This window comes from Petaurus breviceps, unplaced genomic scaffold (assembly GCF_028583685.1).
Source record: "Petaurus breviceps papuanus isolate PSGF00001 unplaced genomic scaffold, PetGlider_PUasm1.0 91041, whole genome shotgun sequence".
NCBI lineage: Eukaryota > Metazoa > Chordata > Mammalia > Diprotodontia > Petauridae > Petaurus > Petaurus breviceps.
Genome location: NW_027187400.1, coordinates 11,250,845 through 11,272,656, shown reverse-complemented (window position 1 = coordinate 11,272,656; position 21,812 = coordinate 11,250,845). Strand labels below are relative to the sequence as shown.

Sequence of the window (21,812 nt, the reverse complement as noted above, 5' to 3'; positions counted from 1 at the left end):
TCTCCTCTCTGTCTCTCCTCTGTCTCTCCTCTGTCTCTCTCCCCCTCCCTCCCTTCCTCCCCCCACCTCTTTCTCTCTCTTCTTCTCTCCCCCCTCTCTCCATGGGTCCCACTGACATCTCCATCATGACTATCATGACTGCCAGCCTTAGTCTCCCTCCTAAGCTCAGTCCTTCATCTCAAACTGCCTCCACTTGAATGTTCCCCAAACATCTCAGACTCACCCCACACCGAGCTCATTATCTTCCCCCTTAAGCCTATATTTCCTCCCAACATTCCTGTTTCTGTTGAGGGAATCGCCCAGGTTTGTGACCCTGACTCTTCATTATCCCTCAACTCCCATATCCAGTCAATTGGCCAAGAGTGCTGGTTCTGCTTCCATAGGACCTCTGAAACCCGTCCCCTTCTTGCCATAATCTCTTGCTTGGATTACAGAAGTAGTCTCTTACTTGGTTTTCCTACCTCCAGCCTCTCCTCTCTCAAGGTACAATCACCAAATAGAGGCTAAACGGATATTTTGAAAGCACAGATATGACCTTTGTTACTCCTCTGCTCAAGAAGTTTCTGTGACTCTCACTTGCCTCCAGGATAAAAAAGAAATCCTTCTTTTGTCCTTCAAAGGCCTTCACAATGTGGTACCAGCCTCTTAACAGGCTTCACATACTCTATGTTCTAGTCAAACCAACTCATCCTTGTATGAGGCATCTTCTTTCTCAGGGCTGTTCCCGGTGTGGCGAATGGCCTCCCTCAGCCCTTCCCTTTAGAATTCTAGCTTCTTTCAAGGCTCCCTTCAAAGGATAAGTGGGTCTTTCTAACACCCCCTCCCTCAGTCGCTAGTGCCCTTCCCTTTCCAAAGTCCTTGGTGCACATTTTGTATTTCTTATTCAGGTCATGTTGCTTTTCTTTACTAGAATGTAAGCTTCCTGAGGACAGGGACTATTTTATTTTTTGCCTTTCTGGCTCATAGCAAGAACTTAATATAGGCTTGCTTAATCTAATCTAATTCTGGTCCTTCCCTTGATGAACTGAACCTGTCTGAGTTTCAATTATTACTTCTATGCTCATGGCCATCTACTCTTGTCGGAGCTAGGACTCAAACCCAGGCCTCTTGACTCCCAGTTCAGGTCCTGTGTCATTACTTCCTATTGCATAATTGTTGTCTTTTTGTGTATGAGGGACTTCACTGTTTCACTGAGAAGAGCTGAGAGTCCTCAGGACCTTGGGGCTGGGGGCCTCTCTAGCCATTTGTGGGCTTTTTTTTATCCCAGGTGCACACCAGAGGGGATGGTGGAACGCAGGGGTTTGCAGTGAGGGCCCAGGTTTTGTAGGAGAATTGACAGGGCTGGTCACTGGTTTAGGCCAGGAGAAACAGAAGGGTTGGCACCCCTTGTGGAGGTATTGCTGCTTTCTTGTCCTTCTCCCCTCAGGTCTTCTTGCTGATCTCCAGGCCTACAAACAGGGTGGGTGGGAAGGGGATGGAATGCCTGTTGGGCTCATGTGGCTGGAGGGGGCCAAGTGCTGACCTAGCTGTGGCCGCCTTAGTCACCATGAGGGCATTTCTGTCCCTAGAGCCTGATTCATGGGAAAGTTGAGTGGTTGTTGGGGTAACATACCATCCCCATCCCTGGGAAACCCACTTCCCTCCACATCCTGGCTCGGAAAACTCTGCCTCCACCCCACTTCCTATGTGAGAGTCATGCCCCGCACTGTTGATGCTAAGGTACCAGCTCCCTTGCTCTGAGTGGCCAGCTATGCAGTTCCTGTCTGGAAGGCATAGAGCCCCATCTTCTCCCCTTTCTTATTTCTGAAGGCCCAATTCTCCTTAGGACCAGAGATTCGAGAACAGGAGGGACCTTGGGGGTATGAGAAGGTCCAACCTTCTCCTTTTATGGATGAGAAAACTGAGACCTAGAAAGGTGAAAAAATGACTTAGGGGTATCTGAGGCAAGACTTGAGCGCAGGCTTTATGGACTCTAAGTCTAGTGACCTATCTCTGAGGGCCTTATTCTCCACTTCCTATCCTGACTGTCCAAGCACTCTTCTCTGTCTCTGAGGGTCTAACTTCTCACTTCCCATCTCTAAAGGTTCACATCTCCTCCTACACCTGAGCACTTTCTCCTATATATAATACCTCTGGGTAGTGGGTTTATTAGTATTATAGATCCCATTTCACAGAGGGAGAAAATGAGGCTCAGGGAGGGGTGACTTGTCCAAGGTCACACCACCAGTAAGGATGCCCTCATGACCCAGCTCCTTCACTTCTTATTCCTGAGAGTCCATTTACCCTTTACTGCCTACTGGCTCAGGCCCCCAGCTTCCTGTTCTGAGGGCCCTTTCCCCCATCTCATTTCTGAAAGTCCCTCCCCCCACTTTCTGTCTTGATAGCCCAGATCCTCACATCTTCCAGCCTTCAGGGCCAGCCCTCCTCACTTATCTATTGGGAGTCTAGTCGTCCCCATTTCCTGTCCTGATGGCCCTGCTCCCCAACCCCATCTCTGAGGGTTTCAGCTTCTCCAGTTTCTTTTCCTAGTAGTTAGGACACACAATGGATAGTGCACTGGGCCTGAAGTCAGGAAGACTTGTATTCAAATCCTTCCTGAGACCCTTAATAACTGTGGGACCCTGAAGAACTCACTAAATCTTTCATAGCCTCAGTTTTCTCATCTGTAAAACAGGGATAATATAATGATAGCACCTACCTCCCAGGGGGAGGTAGTTGGGGCCTAACATGAAAAGTAGGGAGCCTGACCCTCAGACAGAGGAAGGTGGAGTAGAGGTCAGGCATTCAGAGCTAGGAAGCGTCCCAGGGATGGGGAGGGATTTTGCCCCAACAACCACTGCCTTTTCTGCTGATCAAACAAGATAACATATGTAAAGTATTTTGCAAATCTTAAGGCATATAAATTGCTAGCTATTTCCTGTGGGCCCTATCTCCCCAACCAAGTTCTCGGGGCTCTTTTCTGCTCCTCCCCTGCATCCAAATATTGGTGAAAGGGCATTTCTCTGGATTCTTGCTCCCAGGGGAACTGGCAAGGCCCTGGGTGGGGCTGGCAGCAGCACTAGCCAAGGCTGTTGGGGAATCCCCAGTACTGGCAGCGTCCCTTCCTTGGGTGCAGAGCTAGCTGGGTGTTGTTAGGCCCATGCTGGTAGGGTTGCCTGCACCACTGGGAGCCCAGGCCTGGAGGGAAGGAGTGGGGACCAGGTGTTTTTGTAAGGGTTATCTCAGGATCAGGGTATTGGGTGCATAGTTTACCCAACAACCAACTCCACTTTAGGGGAGATTGCTATCTAGTTCAGGCTGGATTCCTCAACCCCCACCCCCACTTCCCCTGCCAGGATTTCCCAATGAATTCCTAAGGGTGATGTCCTTAGGACAGAAGGGGACTCAAAGGCATAATCTTCAGTTCATTTGTAGGAAAAGTGAACAATCAGATTGGTGTTCATAGGGCTCCAGGGCAATTTATTTGAAAGGTTAGGCTGTCTCCACTTGGTCAAAAAAAAAAAAATCTCTCCCAGGCACAGCTTTGTAAAGGCTTCCCTACTCTGCCCCTTCACACCCCAGCTTCGACACACAATCCATCCTGTTACCTTCCCTTAGAAATACCTGCTCTGTCCACAGACTAAATTACTGCACTCCAAAGTCCTAGTTCTGGATGTTTCAGGCTACCACTACCCCTAAATCATGGAGAGGCAGAGATATAGAGTAAAGAGCGACAGATATAGTCAGATACCTCGAGGATACTGTATACTCAGATACTGCACTTCCTAACGGTCCGACCATGGGCAAGCCATTTCATCTTTTCTGAGTCTCAGTCTCCTTCTTGGTCAAAAAAGGAGTGATGATAATTGCATATAATAATTCATCTCCTTGGGGTATATGCTCAATAGTAGGAACACTAAGTCAAAGGATGAGAGCAGTTTTAGTGGCCTTGCCCTCGCCCCCAGAATTCCAAAACTTTTTACAGAATGGTTGGAATAATTCAGAACTTTATCAGACATATGTTAGAGTTCTTGTCAGCCTCTCCAATGTTGGCTCTTTCAGTCTTTATAGGTTAAAATAACCTATGCCAACCCAACGGGTGTAAGGTGAAACCTCACAGTATTTCTCTTTTTAGTTGTGATTTGGAGAATTTTTCTATATTATTGTTGATCTTTGACACTTTGTTTATATCTTTTATCCCATATCCTTTGGGGATGGCTCTTGATTTTATCTACATATATTTAATGTCAATTCCCTCTATATCTTGGATATCAAACTTTTATATGAGATATGATATAATTATTTTTGCCTTTTTGATAATTTCCTTCTTATTCAAGCTGTATTGATTTTGTTTCTGCAAAAAACACTGAAATCTTATATAATTGAAATTTTCTGTTTTACTTTGAATGTTCATTTCTATACCCCTTGCTTGGTTTAGAAATTTCCCCTTAACTGTTTAACTGAAAAGTATCTCCTTTTTGTTTTTGTATATTTTTAAAAAAATTACATTTTGTGTTTAGGTTGCCTAATAGTTATGCTACATGCATCATAGGGCTGTTAGGAGTAAAGTGTTTCCTACATCTTAAGGTGATTTAGAAATGAGAACTATGGGGAAGCAGAGGATGCTTGACAAGGTCATATGGGGAAATGGTAAGGGGACAAGCATTATTAAATGCCGATTCTGTGTGAGGCAATTGCTAAGTGCTTTATAAAAATTAACTCATTTGAGATATATGTCTATGCTAGGAATAAAACATCTCTGCAGCTCCAGGCAAGGCTCGAAATGAGATCAGAAAGAAACTGGGATTCAAACTGAGAAACAAAACAAGTCTAGCTAATTCTTCTCCTTCCTTTCCCTTGCCTCCCAAACCCAATTTTTATTGTTGTTTAGTTGTTTCAGACTCTCCATGACCCCTTTTGGAGTTTTCATGGAAGAGATATTGGAGTGGTTTGCCATTTCCTTCTCCAGCTCATTTTACAGATGAGGAAAGTGAAGCAAACAGAGTTAAGTGATTTACCCAGGGTCACACAGCTAGGAAGTGTCTGAGGCCAGGATTTGAACTCAAGAAGTCAAGTCTTCCTGACATCAGGTCAGCGCTACATCCACTATGGCGCCCTCTAGCTGCCCTTCTAAGGTTAAATAGCTTAGTAAGTGTTAGAGCCAGGATTCACACCCAGCTCTTTCCTGACCCCAAGTCTGGTGCCCTTTCTACTATTACTGAACTGTGTAAGGAAGTCTTCTCAGAGCAACAGCAGCCCAAATCCCCAGGGGACCCCCAGGAAGCAGATTTCCCCTTTCTTTCCTGGCAGTGGGCTCCTGTTCTCTCTGCAGGCATAATGTTTTTCTCAGACTAGGTTCTTTTGGTTTTGGGAAAGACCTCCTTCCTCTCCCCTCTCTCCTGGCCTCTGCTCAGCCCGGTTCCCTCAGACCTGGAGTTCTCTGATGGCTTGGAATTTTTTTGCAATGGTTTGGTGTAAAATGTGCCTGGAAGGAAGGTGGGGTGGGGGGAGGGAGGGGGGTTCAGGGAATGCTGCTGATGGGGGTTACTGCAGGGAGCAGGCCTCCTTCTGCCCTTGGCTAAGGCACAGAGGATGAGATTTGGGACGCAGAGATAAAACCTGGCAGTCCCCATGGGGAAATCTGGAGACAGACCCAGCCGGGTCACAGGGTCACTTTCCAGCTGGGTTGAAAGCATCGGAGTTTGTTGAGGGAGTGGATTTCACAAACAGTCTTTTGGTTTCAGTATCTGAAATGGAGGGTCATAAGATGCACATGCAGAAAGGACCTTAGGATGTGAGAGCTTAGAATGTCTGAGCCAGGAGGGCCCACAGAACATAGGATGTCAGGGCTGGGAGGGCCCTTAGAGCACAGAATGTCAGAGGGAAGGATCTTAGGACAGAAAATGACAGAGGGAAGGATCTTAGAAGACAGAATGTCAGAGCTGGGAGGGCCCTTAGAACACAGGATGTCAGGGCTGGGAGGGCCCTTAGAACACAGTGTCAGAGCTGAGAGGGCCCTTAGAACACTCCTGGGAGGGCCCTTAGAACACAGGATGTCAGAGCTGGGAGGGCCCTTAGAACACAGAATGCAGAGCTGGGAGGGAACTTAGGAGATAGACTGTCAGAGCTGGGAAGAAGTTTAGAGAGGACTCTAATTCCCTGCCCTTATATGACAAAGGTAAGGAGTAAGGTCCAAAGAAGGGGTGACTTGTCTAAGGTCAGTAGTTGTGCTGGGACTCGACTCCCTTGTGGTGCTCTTCCCTAGTCCCAGTACATAGTACCCAGGCAGTGCTGCTCCTTTTAAAGCTAAATTTAGGGAGGGGGGTGGGCATTGGCCCCCTTCTCCCACTCCCCTCACTCTTCACTTAGCCCAATTGGCTCTGCTGGTTGCTTCAGGGCCTTGTCTGAGGAGTCTGGGAGGAGAGTCTGGTGTGCGCAAGATGCTTTCCAAACAGAGCCAGAGGGCCGGGAGTCGGGCGAGTTTTGACAGGTTTGGGGAGCCCCTTCTTGTCAGACTCTGGCTGAGCCACTCAGTTGCTAATCCAGGAGCCCCAGAGAAAAATCAAAAAGGAGAAGACAGCAGTTGGGTCATGGGGGTGCCTGAGCAAACCCTTCTGGAATGCCCTGACCTTTAGGCCTCGGGGAGGCAGAGGGACAGAGGGCATCCATTCTGGTTCTGAGTGTCAGGTTCACCACGCATGCATGCATGCACCTTCTAGACATATAGCAGTGCGCTTGCCTACACAGGCCCACACCCCAGGGCTGCAAGGATCGGAGCTCAAGCCTATGAGAAGGCAGAAGGGACAAGGACCGAACCCAGCCTGAGTCCAGACCTGACTCCTCAGAGTGGATTCCAGTCCAGGGAGCCCTGGATTTTGGAATTGGAGGAGCTAAAGTTTGCCAGCCAGGTCTGATACCTTCTCAATACAATTCAACCAACACTGATTTTAAGTGTTCTGTGCTACAGGATACTAAATGTCACTAGTAGGAATGCAAAGACAAATGGAAATAGAACCTTTACCTCCCTGGGGATTACATTGTCTCTCCCTTTCTCTCTCTCTCCTCTCTCTCTCTCTCTCTGTCTCTGTTTCTTTCCCTCTCTTCTTCTTTTCCTCTCTGTCCCTCTCTCTCTTTCTCTTTCTCTGTAGGTAAGTATGGGAAGAGGATACAGTTCAGGTGAGTAAGTATTAGGGATTCTAAGAAAAGGAGGTGCTGGAGGAAGTGCATTCCAAACATGGGAACACAGGCATGGAGGCGGGAGATGAGTTCAGGGAACAATAAGCAGCCCAGTCTGACTGGACCCTGGAGTACATGAAGGCAAACAATGGAAAATAAATTTTAAAAAGCATTCTGGTGCCAGACTGTGAATGACTTTGGGTGCCAAGATGAGGAGTTTGTAACTTATCTCAGAGGCAATAGGGAGCTACTGAAGTTTGAATCACTTAATCTCTCTGGGCTTTATATTCTCTGTAGAACAAAAGCTTTGGGTTGACCTCCAAATGTCTTTTCTAGCTCTAAACATTATAATTTTATGGGATGCAACAATGTAGATGTTAGCTCTAAACCCCTGTTCCTCAAGTCAAATGTCATTCATTCATTCAGTTCTTCATCCAATTTTTACTGAATACTACTCTGCTCAAGGAGCTTAAAGTTGAATATTGTATGTATGTAGCTTTAATGCAACGCTTTGTGACACAATGGAAAACATGACGAATTTGAAGTCAGAGGATGTGGGTTCAAATCCTGGCCTCATTTTCCACATCTACAGAATGGGAGGATTGACTAGATGGTTTCTCAGGTTCCTTCCAGCTTGAAATCTGTGATTCTATGAGAGCCCGGTGTAGCACAAAGAAGCAGAGACAGGACACTGAAGAAGGGGGCTGCCCTTCTAGGGGGTGGCTTCACAGAGGTGGGGGGGCCATACCCTCCCCTGTGAGTGAGCAAGCTTAGCAGCACATACCGAGGCTCAGACTGATCACCCTGCACATGGAATAGAGCTGCAGGCTTGGCTCATCAGAGTCCATGGTGGCACACCAGACCATGCCACACCCATGTTTGGGGAATTACACCCAGCTGGGGCCTGTGCCCTTCTGACATGCCCCAGGGTGCAGACACACACACACACACACACACGCACACACACACCTGGGAATCAGTCAGAATGGGGATAACCACCCCCCTCCCAGAGGGCTGGGCATTGAACACTATGTGCCCTGAGACAGGCCTGGGCACACTTGCTGAGGCTCAGGCAGCACTCCTGGCAGTGCCAAGCAGTCACCCTGGGGTGTCTTCTGGAGGCCAGGTGGGGTGTCCCCTGATCTCTCCAGCCTAGAGGAAGATTACTTGTCTGTGAGGTGGGGTAAGAAAAGAGTCAGAACTCAGACTTCAAATCCCCAATCTGCCATCTGCTCTCATCTGCCCGGCCTTATCCCAAGTCCCTTTCCCATTTCTGGGCTCCAGGGTGGTCTTCTTTAGAATGAAGGGGATGGACCAGAACACCTCTAAGTTCCATTCCAGATCTTGCTATTTAGACAAGAGGCTGTGTGTCATAGAGTGCAACCAGCTGGGCTTGGTGGTCAGGAAGGCTTGACTTCAACTCTTACCACTGACATTTATTAACTATGTGACTTTGGGCAAATCTGAGCCTCCATTTCCTTACCTGTAAAATGGGGATAAAAGCACCTACCTTAGAAAGTCATCTTGAGGCTTAAATGGGAGAATATGTGTAAGGTACTTTGCAAACCTTAAAGTGCTATATAAATGTCAGTTATTATTACGATAACAATGGAATTATCAGAATAATATGGAATATAGGAAAACTGGCAAAAGGGGGAACTTTTCCAATCCTTGGTGCCTATGCCATGATTCTGTCTAGACAGAGCAAGTGCTTACAAAGCTGGGCCAGGGAGGAAACCAGTGCATCCCCATTCCCTTCCCCACCTTCCTTCCTTTGGTCCAAGTCTCTTACCAGCCCAAGTATAATATCATAAGACTGTAGGGAAAGAAGCTTACTGAGTCCAATCCTGTCTCCACCCCAGAACCTCAGAGTTGGAAGAGATGTAAGTGGCCATCCCATGGGTCTTCCCCAGACCTGAATGGGAATCCCTTCCACAAAATCCCCAACAAGTGATCCTTCACCCTCTGCTTGAATATCTCCAGGGACGGGGAGCTCACTCCCTCCTCAAGTGGTCCCTTCCATTCCTGGACAGCTCCAAGTTCTAGTAAGGTTTTCCTGACATCAAGCCCAAATCTGCCTCTTGGCAACTTCTGTGAAGCAAGAGGTAATAGATTTGCAAAGAAGCAATGACTTGCCCAGAGTTATTCAGATGAAACATGGGAACCCAGGGTCTTTGACTCCCAGTCTAGTTCACGTTTATTCCTCAATGAGCACATGCATCCATTTACTCAACAAGCACCTAGTCCTAGTATGTGGTACAAATTGTTACTGCAAAGACAGAAAAGAAAGGGTCCCAAGGGAATCGCCGTCAGGCACAGCCCCTCAGTCACTGGTGTTCTGGATAACAAGGAGCCACATTTGCTCATCAATTCCTAAGCACATGGTGCTTTCGGTACAATGATCAGGATGTCATGTGGGGAAGGCGGGGGGGGGGTGCTGTTACTGCCTTCCCTGTTCTCCCAACCCCTCCCAACACTGTGGATTTTATTGTTGTTCAGTCATCTTTCAGTTGTGTCTGACTCTTCTTTGCACCCTTTGAGGTTTTCTTGGCAAAGATACTGGAGTGTTTTGCTCTTTCCTTCTCCAGCCCATTTTAAGCCTAAAAGTGAGGCTCGGGGAGATGAATTCATTTGTCTGAGGCCACACAGCTATGAAGTGATAGGGCTGTCGCTTAATAGCAACAGTGGAAAGAAGGCTGGATTGGGTGCTCAGGGATCTGATTTCCAATCTACTCTGCTATTTTCTGCCTGTGTGACCTTGGGCTGGTCACCTTTATAAGCCTCAGTTTCATCTGTAAAATGAGGGGGTTGGACCAGTTCTCTTCCAAATCTAGATTAAGGATCTTATGAACCTAGGGCTCCTTTTGCTGTCCCTTTAGGAAGGATGAAGCTTCAATTTGAAAAATTCTTCAGTCCTTTGAGTAAGTGCCCTTCCAGGTGAGGAATAGTATCTTGCCTTGGTTTATCCTGCGGGTCTATCACTGGGAAGGGAAGGGAATTAGCATCTATTAAGGGCCTACTATATGCCGGGCACTGGACTTAGTGCTTTACAAATATCATCTCATTTGATTCTTACAAGCCCGGAAGGTAGGTGTGTTATTATTGTCCCTTTTTTCCAGTTGAGGAAACTAAGGCAGACAATGGTTAGGTGTCTTGCCCAGGGTCATATTGCTAATAAGTGTCTGAGACTAGATTTGAACTCAGGTCTTCCTGACTCTACTGTGCCTTCCTCCTTTCCATCCAGCTGTTCCTTTCCTCCTTCTCAGGAAAACAATAATTCCTTCCCTCCTCCTTCCTGCTCCCTGCCCTGCCACACCCCCTCCCCCAGTTATATAGTGGTCTCAGTTTTTCAAAGCACTTTGCAGCCACTGGCTTGGTTGATCACCCCAGGTGCATAGGCATTAGCCACAGCAAACTATTTGTCAGAGGTCCAACAGCTAGTGAGTGGCCAAGCCAGGAGGAGAACCTCATTCCCTCAAGGACCGGTGCAGTCCCATGACCACTGGCTCAAGTTTTCAGGAGGGTCCTGAGATCCTACCTCTGTGACTAGACCAAAGTAGGTCAGCATGCCCAGTGTACCCCTACGCTCCCTACACACAGCCTACACACATCAGGCTGAGCCCTGTTCTCTCAAGGGGATTTTCACTGCCTATCCCCCATGCCCAGAACCCTCTCCTCACATAATTCTGTCTCCCAGCTTTTTTCAACTAAAGCCCCACCTTCTACAAGAAATTTCCCTCAATTCCCCTTACTGGTGGTACCTAGCCTGTAGGTTCTGTCCAGTTTATCTGGTTTGCACAGATTAGTTTCCATGTTGTCTCCCCTGTGGTTCTGTGAGCTCCTTACATGCAGGGACTGACTTTTTCCTTTGTAATCTCAGCACTTAGCCTGGCACATAGTTGGTGCTTACCAAATGTTTATCAACTGACTGACTGATGCAAACATTAAATAACAGAACCTGAATTTGAACCCAGGTCCCTGATGACAAATCCAGCATACTTCCCAATATACTGCTATTTCATAGGTCAGTCTTGCCTCCCAAGTGGATGACAGACTTCTTGAGGTGTCAGGCCTCTCCAGCTGAGAGGCTGTCTAATGCAGGAGACCAACGTGATCAAGTGGATGAATCAGGGCACTTGGAGTGGGGAGCCCCGGGGCCTGGCTTCAACACTTAGTAGCCCTATGACCTCGTATCACAGGATTCCATTTGGGGATCAGAGGTCTAGACTGGAAGGGACCTCATAACTCCCTCATTTTCAACATTAGCTTCAGTGCTTAGATAGCGAGGATTGTTTTATTTTTGTATCCCCAGCACCTGGCGCATTGCAGGTTCTTAAATAAATGCTCATTGGTTGATGAAGAAACTAAGGCCAGAGAAGGTCAAGTGACTTGCCTAAGGTCACACAGGCAGTCAGTATCAGAGGAAGTATTTGAACCTAGGTTTTCTGCCTTCTCCTCCCCTCCCCCAGTCACGTGCTTTTTCCACTATACTGTGCTGGGCAAATTGCTTAATGGTCACTATAAAAGAGGACCTAATGATACCCATAGTACCTGCCTCAACAACTTTTTGGAAGCTGGAATGAGGGTAATATACTAGGTGTCCCAAAAGTCTTAGTGCAGCCAACAGCTCTAATACCTTAAAACTGCATTAAGACCTTTGGGACATTCTGTTTATAAAAGTGCTTTATAAACTTGAATGTTATAGAAAGGTGAACTGTTACTGCTATTTTTTTTTTCTATTTCCTACTGGGGAGGGAAGCTGCGATGTGTTGTGCGTCTTTAGTTTAGCTCTGGACACATCGGAGATGACCAGTAATTCAGTTTAATAACTATTTATCCATTTGGGACTGGCCTAGATGGCCTTTGAGGTTCTTTCCAACTTGGAGAGTCTAGTCCCCCTGGATTCCCTCAAACATGTGGAATGCCTGTTGATTGACCTCATCTTGGAACCTGGCCAGGAGCTGAGATGCCAATGCTCAGGGCAGTGTAGCCTCAGAAACCTTCCTTTGGCCTTTGGTCGTTGAAGGGGTGCTGGTGAGGCTATCCCCAGGATCTGCTGCCCCACAACCCGACTCACCTGTTGGCCCCAGAGAACAGGTTTGCCAAGCTCTGCCTATAGCTGCTTCCTGCTCCCGCAATATAAAAATTGGACTACTGAAGTTCCCCCTTGTTGGTATGGAGACCCACTGAGCAGCTGTGATGTGGCTGGGAAGTGGGAAGGGGCTTCTCTTGCTTGGGGCGGGGCGGCGGTGCTGGTGTATGCATGTGATGTGTGTGTGTGTGGGGGGGTACTGTGCCCTCAGTATCCCCAAAGGATTATGATTCCCAGCCAGAACAGAAATCACCATTCAGTAGCAGTGGGAAGAACCCTGACTCAGCTTCAGAAAAACTTGGGATTGGTTCCTGGGTCTGTCGCTTGGCTATGTCACCTGGGATGAATCACTTGCTTTCCCCTAAGTCTCAGTTTCCTCATCTGTAAAATAGGAAGATAAGGATTTACAGTGTCTCCCCACCAGGGTCAAAGGGATTACAGGACTGCAAACTGGAAAGGGCCTTGTAGATCATTTCATCCGGTGGTTGTGGGCTAAGTGCCTCCTGCACTATAAAGCCGTGTAGAAATGCCAGGTAATGTTGCTTCCATGTACTTCCACTATCCGGTGGTGGGAGAGCCCCCACCCCAGCTGGCTGGGCTGCATGTAGCACTTGGCTCCTTGACGAGATGCCCAAGACAAACAAACAGCCCTGACTCAGACAGAGCTTAGGCCACTGACCCCTGGGACCCCAACTCTCCTTCGGAGGCCAGAACTTTGCTTAGAAGGTAACAGACCTAGGGCTCTTCAGGCACTGTCCCCCGCAGTCCCCACCCAAGGCTCAATCCTGGGGGTCTCCTCCTCCAGATTTAGAGCTTTGCTATCCAGTTCCCATCCTGTTGGGGGTGGGGGGGATGTATGGCGCTGGCCTGGGTTTGTGTAAGCATCACGGGGCAGCTCCTGAAGTGTTAATCAAATTAGGAATCCAAGAAAAACAAAACTGTCTACCAGCCACTTGCAGCCTCCCCCAGGCTCTGCCCCAAGTGGGTCTCCTGAGCAGCTGGGAAAGTTCCACATCACCTCAGTCCCCAAACTCCTCGGTGGCTCTGACCCCAACAGAACACAGTTCCTTCCCAGCAGGCCCGGCAGGCCACAATGACCTCATAGCAACAGCCAGTGGACACTTAAGGCAAACTCATGGGAGACGTTTGTTCTCCAGTCTTCATGCAGAGAGAAAATTTTTTTCCTCTCTCCTCGGTCTCCATGGAAACCCCAGGCTACACTGTTGGTTATATCCCCCCTTTAGTCCTCGGATCAATATTGGGGTCTAGGCTCCCTGGGCAGCGAAATAAAACAGGACTGGATTATGCTCGCAGGTGCTGCTGCATCTGGGGGAAATGGGAGGGGGGCAGATGCCAGGGTGGAGGGGAAGGAGGAAGGACTCCCCCCTCCTTTCCTTGCACTGGCCTCTTTCCCCAGACCAGCTCCAACACCCCCTCCCATCCCTGGCTTCGGTGACCCTCCAGGGATCACAGCTCCCCTACACATACAGCAGGGGTAGGGAGAGCTAAGTTCCCTCAGGGACCCCTGAAGGCCACTGGCCCAACTTACAATCTTGGGAGCTGGGGCGGGGGCGAAGAGGGGGGGGTATTGGGTGGAGAGGTCCTTCTTTCATTCAGCCCAGGCCGTGTTCTTCCTTGGGGAAAGGGATTCAGGACCAAACCCAGGTCAGCAACATCTCACCCGCCATTAAAAAACCACACTGGCCCCAGCCCGGCCCCTCTCACCGCGGTCCCCCCCCCCCCATCCCCGAACCCCTCCTCCGGGCACAAACAGGTCCCTACACGCCAGCTCTCCCGCGGGCCGCCGCCGGCTGCACCTCAACCCGAGCACAGGCAGCGCCCGGGGACTCTTCTTGGGATTAACCTGCTATTAAATCCCTGAGCCTTTCTTAGTAATTGACTTTCACAACAGACCTGTCAGAGCCGAGCCAGCCGAGCCCCAGCCGGAGAGGGGAAGGGCAGGGGACCCGGGGCGAGGGAGGCAGGAGCGTCCGGGGAGTAGGAGGCGGGGGCAGTCAGGAGAGCTGCGCCCATCTGCCCGGGACAGGAACCCCTTCTCCCAGCCCCAGCTGCCATCTCCCACTCACACTACCCGCGCTCCCCCAGCTCCGGCTCGGGGCTGCCCAGGCCGACAGCGGCCCCGAAGGACAGGGGTGCCCGCTGGGAGCTCTCCTTCCGTGGCGGGGGACAGGAGGGAGGGAGTCTGGAGAACACCTGCTCGGCACCGTGCGGGCAGCCTAGGACCCTAGCCCCCCATGCCCAGTGCCCTTAGCCGCCTGGCACCAGCCCGTTCCCGCCGGCTGCTGCCCTGCCCGCCCTGCCCTGCCCTGCTCTGCCCTCCCGAGCCCTGCTCGGCGGCTCTCCTCTCCCCCAGCCCCACTTACAGCCAGTTGCTGGCGGCGGCCGAGAAGACAGCGAAGACCAGGAGGCGCAGGGAGCGCAGGCAGGAGCGCGGACTCATCGTGCCGCCGGCCCCCGGCCCGGGCAGCGGCCGCGCTGGGACCCTCCCGTCGGGGCTGCAGGTGGGCAGCCCGCGGGCTCCGAGTCCGACTCCGGGAGCCAGAGCCGGGGCCGGGCAGGGGCCCGCGCCGGGCAGGGAGGGGAGGGCAGGGCAGGGCAGGGCAGGGCAGGGGGCGGTGCGGCAGGCGGGGCGGGGCCGGCCGGGCCGGGCCGGGGCCGGCGAGCAGGCGGGCGGGGGCCGGCGGGGCGCTCTCTGGTCTCTGCGCCGCTGCACTGCGCTGCGGGCTGCCCGGCGGCTCCTGCGCCCGCTGCCCGGCTCCGCGCCGAGCCGACTGTCAGCGCAGCCCCAGAGTCCCGAGATGCGGCGCAGGAGGGAGAGGAGAGGCGGGCGGGGGGGCGGGCCGGAGGCGGGCCGAGGATGGGGTTACCTGGGCGGGCCCAGCGGCCCGGGACACCCCCCGGGGGGCGGGCCGGCCCGGCCCGGGGCTGGGCACGCTCCCTGCTCCCTCTGCGCCCGGCCTCCCTCTGGGCCCGGGGGTCAGCGCGGCCCGGGCCTCGGAGCCAGACCCGGACGGTCCGCGGCGCCATTCGCCGCTTCTTCCCCTTTCTGCTCCCCAGGCCAGCCTGGGACAGCGAGGGACCCAGCCCGAGGCCCCAGGGGGCTGTGACACAGCTCCTCTAGCCCACGACTCGGGGCCCTGAGAGTCCAGGAGACAGTCCCCGCCTGGGCCAGGGGGAGCAAGGGGCGAGCTGCCTACGTTTCTGGGTGCTCTGGGTACGGGGCACTTGCATCCAGCTAGGCACTGCGCTGGCTCGGCCCTCACCCCCTTTTCTAGGGTCTGCAGCCCTACTTTCCTTATTTTCTCACGTTGTAATGGACAATTCAATTCAAAGGGCCTTGGTTCAAATCCCAGCTTCCTCGCTTATTCCCTCTGGGACTCTGGACAAATCATTTACCTTCCCAGGATTTCATTTTCCCTCTTTGTTGAAATGAGGGAGTTGAACTATATCAGGGGGTCTAACCCTTTTTTGTGTCATGGACCTGGTCCAGTCTGAAGCCTATGGATCCCTTCTCAGAATCAGGTTTTTAAATTTATATGATAAAATACAGAGATTACAAAGGTCATCACTGATAGCTGAAAAGTTATCTAAATATAAAAAAAAAAACTTATGAGACCCCCCTCAAATTTATTCTCAAAGAAATCAATAGACCACAAATTAGGAATCCTTCTACTAGACAGTTTCAGAGATTTCCAGCACTCATCCTGTGATCCTTCGATTCAACAGCTGAGGGACCCTGGTGACAGGCTCAAAGGCCCCTGAGGGGAGAGTCCAGAGATCAGAGTTCTCCCAGTCTTTGTTTCCTCATCTGTAAATTAGTCTAGTAGTGCCTGGCTAGACAGAGGTGCTTAATAAATGCATATCGATTAACAATTGATAAGCCCTAAAGTTTCTAAATGGCACCTCTAGATCTGATATCGTTCATTCTAAGGAGAATTCTCTGCTCTGATCTCTGTTCTGAGGCTTCTTCCAGTCTTACCTTGCCTCTTCTAAGGAGCTTTCTCTGCCATGGGAAGGCCTCTGCAGAGCCCAGAGTTGCATAGTACAGGGGGGGGATAAGGGACCCAGGAGGACTGTGGCTATCTGGCTAATGAAAGGAAGAGGGAGCTGTAGGGTCTGAGTGAGGTTTCACCTCACTGTGTGACCTTGGTAGGGTAACTCCCCTCCTCTGAGCCCCCTATTTGTGAGGTCATGGATGGGAGGAAGAGAAGCTTTTTGAGAAAGATCCAAGGTACTGCTCCCAGTGTGGAGTTGGGTGAGAGAAGTTTATAAATACCATAATGGGGTGACAATTGTACTTTAGCTCTCCCATAAAACCTTCTCTGATTGCTCTGACCCACATTGATCTCTCCTTTCCTCGAATCATTCCTCTGGTGACCTAATTACTCGATTCTTTCACTTTCTGTGCAGTGGAAAAAAGCCCTTACAGCTAGGTGGTGAAGTGAATAGACCACCAGCCCTGGAGTCAGGAGGATCTGAGTTAAAACTCGGCTTCAGACACTCAACTTTTACTAGCTGTGTGACCTTGGGCAAGTCACTTAACCCCAATTGCCCTCCCTTCCCCCCTCCAAAAAAAGCAAAAAAAAAAAAAAAATCCCTTAACTTGGAGTCCAGGAGACTGTTTGCTAGTCCTTGTTCTGCTATGAACTTTTGGTGTGATTTTGAACAATCTCCAGAAGGTCTCTGGGTCTCAGTTTCTTCATCTGGAAAATAAAGGATGGATCAGTGGTTTCCAACTGTTTTTTTCTTGAACCCCTTTCAATAACAAAAAACACATTGTGAATCCCCAGGGTAATTTAATATACTACTCATAATATTCTGCAATCATTTACTGCTTAAGGTATCACTAAACAAATTTTAGTGCTATCTATGGGCCATCCTGTGGGCCATCCTTTTGAATCCCCAAAGGATTTGAGAACTGAAAAATGGAAATCACTAGACTAGATGAGCTTGAAGGTCCCTTCAGGGACTAAGAGTTGGCAGCAGCAGGTAACCTGGGGTAGTGTGGGCAGTGTTTGGAGAGGAATGTGGATATTTTTTTTTTTTTTACCTGAGACCCTAGGTGATGAAATAGATAGAACACCGGGCCTGGAGTCAAGAAGACCTCAGTTCAAATCTAGCCTCAGATACTTACTTTGGGTCATTTCCAGTCATCCTGATGAATAGCTGGCCACTGAACCCAGGTGTCTCTGAAGGAGATAATGAAGCCGGTGACCCTGCACAGTCCTCCCTCACTCAAATCAAAGTCAACTGCAAGTCATGTCATCATCTCCCTGATGCTATGGTCCTCTTTGAGAATGAAGGATAAACACAATAGCTATTTCCTAGCTTAACTTAACTTCTGTCTGCCTCAGTTTCTCAATGGTAAAAAAGTGAGGATAACAATAAAATAATGAATTATTAGAATAAAATGATACAAGCATGTACCTACACAGGGTTGTTGTGAGGATTAAGTGCTTGGCACGTAGTGACATAGTGGGTGTCTAATAAATGCTTGTTCCCTTCCTTTTTGAGTTACTTCTATGTAAGCTTTATTTTCCTTATATAGAAAGAGGGGGCAATTATCACTTCCTCACTCAGGGGGCTGCTGAGAGCTGGTATCATGGACAGAACTGGATAGTCAAGTCAGAAATCCTCCCAGTTTCTAGCTGTTTATGATACAATTCTCTCAGCCTTGGTTTCCCTGTCTCTAAAATGGCTGTGTTGGACATAATGGCTTCCAAAGTCCCTTCCAGCTTTTACTGAAGAAGTTGACACATTCCAATGGATTGTTATTATTCTTGTGTTTACTTTGGACAGGTCCAGATGAGGCAGTAGTTAGAACACTCAATTTGGAATCAGGAAGATCTGGATTTAAATCTGGTCTCAGATACTTTCATACAGCTAAGTGACCTTAGGCAAGTCGTTTATCAGCACTCAACTTGTTTTCCCTTTTGTAAAATGGGGATAATTGCATCTCCCTCACAGGATTATACAGAAGATTTAATAATAAATATTTAGCATTTATGTATATCTCTTTAAAATTTTGAAGCAATTTACATATTATCTCATTTGATCTTCAATTACAGAATGTATCCAAATCACTTTGCAAACCTTAAAACTCTATATTTATATATAAATATTTATATTTATTTGTTCTATTGAAATATAGTTATATATAAAGGTGAGCTATTAATATTTCTACTCAGTTATTTCCCATTTGTCCTTCCTATTCCCTAACTAGACTATATGTGCTTGGAAGTCAAGGAGCATGTATTATGCCTGTTTCCCTCTCAGCTAGCACCTAGCACCTAGCTGACACTCAAAAAAGATTTGTTGAACTGTCCTAAGTTTACCCATGAGGCTTCATGTCAAAGCCAAGCAAAAGGTAGAGGCAATTACAATGGTATTTCCCAGCAACAAATGCACTTGTCCTGTGTTATCCCTGGATTTGCCCTTCGGCTCCTCTGGCCAATCTCTGGTATGGCTGATTAGCACCCAGGCTGGGTAGGCCCCTTCCTGCCGCCAGAGCAGAAATTAGCTCAGAGGGTGTGGAGGAAGCTTGGCAGTGTGTTGGGGAGAATGGTGTGTCACTGATGGCCTACCTCAAGGAGGGTCTGCTTAGGGCTAGGTTTCCACAACAGTCAACAACCTAAAATAATAACACCTTCATTATCACTTCTGAGAAATGGCCCTAAGAAGCTGAAAATCAGGAGGGCAGGGTGGGGGTGGAAAAAGTCTTGGAAGTGAGCTCTATTGGGAGATCAAGGGCCATTCAGAATAATTCAGTGAAAAATATTAATTAGAAAATGGATTAACATTACAAAATCAGAGAACATTAAATATGGAAAGCATTTTAGAAATCAGAATATCAGAACAAGAAGGGTCTATAGATCGAAGAATGTTAGAATGAAGAATGTCAGAAATGGGAGGATACAGAGGTGGAAGGGATCTTTGAACACAGGATGTCAGAGTTGGGAGGGGCCTTAGAACACAGGATGTCAGAGCTGGGAGGGCCCTTAGAACACAGGATGTCAGAGCTGGGAGGGCCCTTAGAACACAGGATGTCAGAGCTGGGAGGGGCCTTAGAACACAGCATGTCAGAGCTGGGAGGGCACTTAGAACACAGGATGTCAGAGCTGGGAGGGGCCTTAGAACACAGCATGTCAGAGCTGGGAGGGCACTTAGAACACAGGGTGTCAGAGAGGGGAGGAGCCTTAGAACTCAGGATGTCAGAGCTGGGAGGGCCCTTAGAACACAGGATGGCAGAGCTGGGAGGGCCCTTAGAATACAGATTGTCAGAGCAGGGAATGCCAGTCTAAGCAATTATCTTATTTTTTATTTTAATTTTTTTTGCTTTTTGGTTGGGGGAAGGTAGGGCAATTGGGGTTAAGTGACTTGCCCAAGGTCACACAGCTAGTAACAATTAAGTGTCTGAGGCCAGATTTGAGTTCAGGTCCTCTTGACTCCAGGGCTGGTGCTCTATTCAGTGCACCACCTAGCTGCCTCCTGAGCAATTATCTTGTAAGACATAGGGAGCCAATGGAGGTTTCTGAACAGGGAAGTTACATGGTAAAGTTTATGTTTTAGGAAGATCATGTGTGTAGATATCATGTGGGATAGACCAGAGAGGAGAGAGACTGACTGGAAGAGACCTTCCAAGCCACTGGGTCCAACGTTCTCATATGAGAAAACTGAGCCCCACAGTGGTAAAGTGACGTGGCCAGGGTCACATGGCTAAAAGTTCTGGTTGAAGCTGAGGGAGGCTGAACTGGAGGTGACAACAAAGGGAAAGGAAAAAAGCAGGAGAAATTTTCATCTTGGTAATCCCAGCTCCCAGAATGTAGCACATAGTGTAATATATATCATATTCATTAGGTGCTTAATAAATGTCTGTCGAATTGTTGATATTTAGAGAAAGAACCAACCAGACCGGGCAACTTGGCTAGGGAATAGAGTCTGAAGCGTAAAGAACTCTGAGTCTGAATTTCCTCCTTTGTGAAACAAGGGATTGAACAAGCTGGTTGTATTGGCATATACTAGGAGACTGCCATAAAGAGGGGAGCGTCCCATTGTCTTCTGATCTAGTCAGGTCATGGCTAGAATCTTGTGTTCTCTTCTGGGCGACATGGTTTAGGGAGGGTATTGACACACTGGGCTCTGTGGAGAGGAAGAGCCACCAGGATGAAGGGCCCTGAGATCATGCCAAGCAAAATCGAATGAGTGAACTGGGGGGTGGTTAGCCTGGAGATGGGCAGACTCAGGGTGAGGACCATGTCAGCTGTCTTCATTTTTTTTGAATGGTTGCCATATGGAATGACCTGGCCTTAACCTGCCTGACCTCGAAGGGCAGACCTAGAGGTAGCACCCTGAGCTTGCAAACAGGCTTCACTTCCAAAGGTACGATGGGTAGCTTTGGGAATCAGTGGATGCCTGCTCTTTGGAGTCTCCAAGGAAAGTTTGAACCACTCCTTGGTGAGTGAATTGTAGAGATTTTCTTTTTTAGGTATGAACCACCTAACCTCTGACCTCCCTTGAACAGGCTGAAATTCTGGGCTAAGATTCCTTCTAACTCTGAATCTTAAAATCCCATGGCACAGATTATGCCAGAGGGTCCACATCATGAGTCGGCATCATTTCATTCTTTTTTCTCTCCTCCCCAATGCCTAGCCCTGGGCCTGGTACACAATACCTGTTGATTGACTGGTTGATTCATTGTGCTTATAATAAATCCAACCAAATGGGGCTGAGCCTGGGCAGGTTCAGGGGTCTGGGGCAGAGGAGTGCCAGGTCTTAGCTCAGAGAACATTACCTTCCAGTGACATCTAGTGAAGAGGGTGGTCAAGACAGTTTGGGAGAACACGAGAAATGTGGAAGTGACTGCTTTTAAATCCAGAGAGTCTGCCAAACTGTGGATTTTGGTACCTCAGAAGGAATGGTGTGGGGTGAGTTGGGGGATGGGGGAGACCATGTAGGAGAGATGATCCTGGAAGTGATGCTGCTTAAAAATGAGGCAGCTCAGTTGGGAGGAGGTTTATTTTGGAAGTCAAGATGATGCAAAACTAAACTGGGAGGAAAAAATAGGAGAGGCGGAAGAGAAGGGTCTGTCTGTGGCGATTCTGGGAGTGTTCACACTGTAACAGTGCTGCTAAGCAAACAGATGGGCATTTCAGGTTTTCTTTATGTTGGCTATAAATACCCTCGCCCAGCAGGCTGGGGGGGGAGGGGGGCTGTGTTTCTGGGATTGTGGGTGTAGAAAACATCTTACAGAAAAGGCTAACTGCTGTGGAAGGAAGGGTGGCGGCCCCTTTACTGCTTTTGGCTTACCTGAATCTTGTTCATTCTTCAGAACCTAAATTCCACCTTCTCCACAAAGCCTCTTCTGGCTCTAAAAGTTCACTGTCTTTCCTGCCTCTAAGACCCTGCTGCCCTTACTGTTCTAAGATGATCAGAGCTGGGAGGGACCTTAGAACCCAGAATATCAGGACTGGGAAGGCCTTAGAGCCCAGAATGTCAGAGCTGGGAGGGTTCTTACAACCTTGAATATCAGTGCTAGGAGGACCCT

General features: G+C 49.0%; 1 protein-coding gene across 1 annotated transcript in view; it reads right to left on the bottom strand.

The window, feature by feature from the left end:
• Window positions 1-14,799, bottom strand: part of WNT4 (Wnt family member 4) — a 49,094-nt gene extending 34,295 nt beyond the window's left edge. Inside the window, exon 1 of the mRNA XM_069079129.1 lies at window positions 14,632-14,799. Coding sequence (XP_068935230.1) covers window positions 14,632-14,708 — 77 coding nt within the window. The 5' untranslated portion in view covers window positions 14,709-14,799. The remainder of the gene's footprint in view (window positions 1-14,631) is intronic.
• Window positions 14,800-21,812: the final 7,013 nt, after the last annotated feature.